Source organism: Cannabis sativa, chromosome 3 (genome assembly GCF_029168945.1).
Source record: "Cannabis sativa cultivar Pink pepper isolate KNU-18-1 chromosome 3, ASM2916894v1, whole genome shotgun sequence".
In the NCBI taxonomy this organism is placed as follows: Eukaryota; Viridiplantae; Streptophyta; class Magnoliopsida; order Rosales; family Cannabaceae; genus Cannabis; species Cannabis sativa.
The window spans coordinates 51,454,437-51,457,642 of NC_083603.1; the positions used below are offsets into that span (position 1 = coordinate 51,454,437).

At 35.9% G+C, this 3,206-nt stretch overlaps 1 protein-coding gene across 1 annotated transcript; it reads left to right on the forward strand.

The window, feature by feature from the left end:
• Nucleotides 1-556: 556 nt before the first annotated feature.
• Nucleotides 557-2,315, forward strand: LOC115708769 (uncharacterized). Its single transcript, XM_030636782.2, has 2 exons — nucleotides 557-1,636; nucleotides 1,780-2,315. Exons 1-2 carry the CDS (start codon nucleotides 851-853, stop codon nucleotides 1,933-1,935), a joined length of 942 nt encoding a protein of 313 aa, XP_030492642.2. The 5' UTR covers nucleotides 557-850; the 3' UTR covers nucleotides 1,936-2,315.
• The last annotated feature ends 891 nt before the right edge of the window (nucleotides 2,316-3,206 follow it).

Below are 3,206 nucleotides of genomic sequence, written 5' to 3' on the forward strand. Positions count from 1 at the left end.
AAGGTACACTCATTCCACCTAGCATGAGAGTGTTAAAATATTTATATATTACTATATTTTATTTAGGTTCTTTTTTTCTTTCTAAAACTTAGTTATTTGACCTAATTTTGAATACCAAAATAAATAAAAAATATATATACTAAAATAATTATTTTAGTTTTTTTTGATAAATAACACCAAAAATATATTTATCCAATTATTAAAATCCTATTATGGAATTAAGGCTTAAGTGTAATAATTCTTTTAGTTGGTGAATAAAATTCACTAATTTCATCCTACTAATGAACTGAATATTTGATGGTCAGGGTAATATTTTGAGTTCCCTTGTTTCCCAAACTGAGTTTAAAGTTAGATGAGGTTAAGTAGTCAGTCTATCATTTGAGTTCAAAGTGTATTGATCACCATTTCCAAACGTGTAATATAATATATTTGACAAAGGATAAATCACATCATTGCTTTTTGTATCATAATAACTGCAAATATTGATGATTTATTGTATGCCCTAGCTAGCTAGAGGGTCTTTTTGGTTTTGGATTTGGCTTTGGGTTCTTAAAATATCAAGTGAGTCAATGGTCAAAAAAGCCACACAAAACTCCCTTGTCCACCGCTCTCGGCGCATGTTAGATCTCTGATCTAGACCCAACTCTTCCCCACATTCACTGATGTGGGCCCCTCTCAGCCGTTGGATCACATCACAAATCTTCTCTAATATTATATTATCAGATTATATTGATTCATACACACAACAACACAACCAAAACCAAAAACAAAACCAAAAACAAAAACAAAGTTTCTCCTTCTCTCTTTGTTTCTTTTGCCCTCTTCATCAAACACCACCGTACCATTCACCATGGCTAACCGAACCACCCAACGGCGTATGTTAGCGGCTGGTGGTGGTGGTGGTGGTCGTCCAAACTCCAAGTCATCTTCCATGTCTGACCATACCCTCCATAACCCAGATCCCATTTTACCCTCTAAACCTTCTCCTCTGCTTAAAAATAACAATAACATCAGCCTGTCAAGATCGCTTGACCATGGTCAATATGTCCGTACAGTTCAGAAACCCACCTCAAGGAATAATAACAATAAAGTCATTCTTAGTCTTATAGACAGTACCTACTTCCATCAACCCAAGTCTAAGACCATGTCCTCCTCAGCCGCCGCCTCTCCCACTGTCGATTCCTCTAAGCATTCTCTTTCCAAAGCCAGAACTGGTCAACCCAGAAAAGCAACGGTAAATGACAAAGAAGAAGAAGACGACTATGGAAAAGGTAGTGGTGATTCTTGTAAAGACCAGTCGAAGAAGTCAATAAAAGAAGGGGAAAGGAAGAAATTTAGCCAAGTGATGTTGAGAAAGGACAACAAGAAAGAGGAACAAAGGCTTCAACAGAGACATTCGGTTTCATTACCCTTCGCCGGAAATGGAATAGGAACCGGCACCGGAAGTGGTGGGAGAAGGAGGTCTTTGTGTGAGACTCATGTTGAGCTAGCTGATGTGTTCGCGAGTAATGGGGTGAAAGTGGTTTCGGCTGATATGCCTCCATTTATGCAGATCCATGCTGTGGAGTTTGCAAGAAAAGCTCATGATAGCTTAGAAAAGTTCACCTCAAGAACACTTGCCTCTGCTCTCAAGAAGGTAAAAAAAATGTTAATTAAGGCTAATTTATATTGCTTTTTTGTTAAAATAACATTGGATTTGTACACACTGATTTGATTCTGTGGTTGATTTAGAATAAACTGAATAGTGGGGTTTTGTGTTTTCTTCTTATTTTTGTGCAGGAATTTGATGGGGTGTATGGACCAGCATGGCACTGTATTGTGGGGTCGAGTTTTGGGTCGTTTGTGACACATTCTGTAGGTGGGTTTCTATATTTTTCAATGGATCAAAAGTTGTATATTCTTTTGTTTAAAACTGCTGTACAAAGAGCTGATTGAAGTGTTTAATAATACATTTGAGAAAAAGTTCCAAGAATTTTTAGTGTAGGGAAGTGAGTTGAGGAGAGCTAAAAATAATGCTTTGTCTCCTCTTTTAGATTGTATATTGGTTACCCTTATGGGAAAAAAAGTAATAGAGAGATGATTCTGTTCTGTCTCCTTTGCTTTTTTGGACATGGACCTATTTTAGGTGGTCTAGTATATCTTCCTATTATGATTGGGGTCAGTAATGGAGTAGAAACCCCTTTTGATAAGAGGATTATTTACTACCTCTGAGTATGATCTATATCATGGTAATAGTTATATTCTTTACATGACAGCATAGGTGTAAAAAAACAAAAATACATTGCAATGCATTACTTTCATTTCATTTATGGTTAGGTAGGGTTGCCTCTATTGATTATTATTGATTAATGTATTTATACTTAGAATTTTAGATCAGTAGGTAAAAAATTCTGTACATTAAACAAACTAACTAGTGGATGAGCTGTGTAATGGTCCATGGGACAGCCCTTCTGTTTTTATTTTGATGCTAGATTAGATTATGGTTAATATTACTGTACTTAGACCGAATCACATAATTAAGTGATCAATAATAGAATAAGATAATGCTGGTCTTTTCTCTCTTTTATTTTATTTTGCTAGATGGAATATGTGGGTCATGATGAGTAAAATAGAAGAGATGTCAGTGTACTAAATGATGTAAAATGTCATGGATTAGCTTGGTTTTCTTTCTGGGCTGTTTCGTACAGGTACAGACTACAGGGTAATGCCTTGGCTGCAAAAGCATTTATATCCAATAGGGTGATGATTGCTGTGCCACTATTATAAGCATTTAAGCTTATGACACCATATAGCATAGATTAATGCTAAAGGGCACCCATAGCCTAGCATATACTGGGAAATTTCATGTGGTGAGTAAATTTGTTTGGAAGTAATAGCTCTGTAACAGCATTGTTTTAGGTCTCCAGTTATTTACTCCTGGTGGCGGAAATTGGAAAGAAAAGAAATCTACAACATTGTTTTGTGCTCCTATTAACAACATGAAACTCAAAGAAATTCTTAAACTAACATCACTGATTTTACACTAAACAGAACTCTGAGGGTAGCATCCCACAGGGTCTTTTAGTGTAAATTTAGGCTCGTTGGAGGGATGTTTTAGGGTTTTGCTTTTGTGCTTTGCGAATGAAAATGTCCTTTAGTGTTATTTTTATAAAACACTTACCAATCAATCTTTCCCTTGGCCTATTGTTGAGGGCAATAATACCAAG

What these genes read in the sequence shown, in the direction of transcription:
- LOC115708769 (XM_030636782.2), top strand. Translation starts at nt 851, where the DNA reads ATGGCTAACCGAACCACCCAACGGCGTATGTTAGCGGCTGGTGGTGGT. An exon ending in TTGCCTCTGCTCTCAAGAAG is followed by an intron (nt 1,637 to 1,779) that starts GTAAAAAAAATG and finishes ATTTTTGTGCAG; the next exon opens with GAATTTGATGGGGTGTATGG.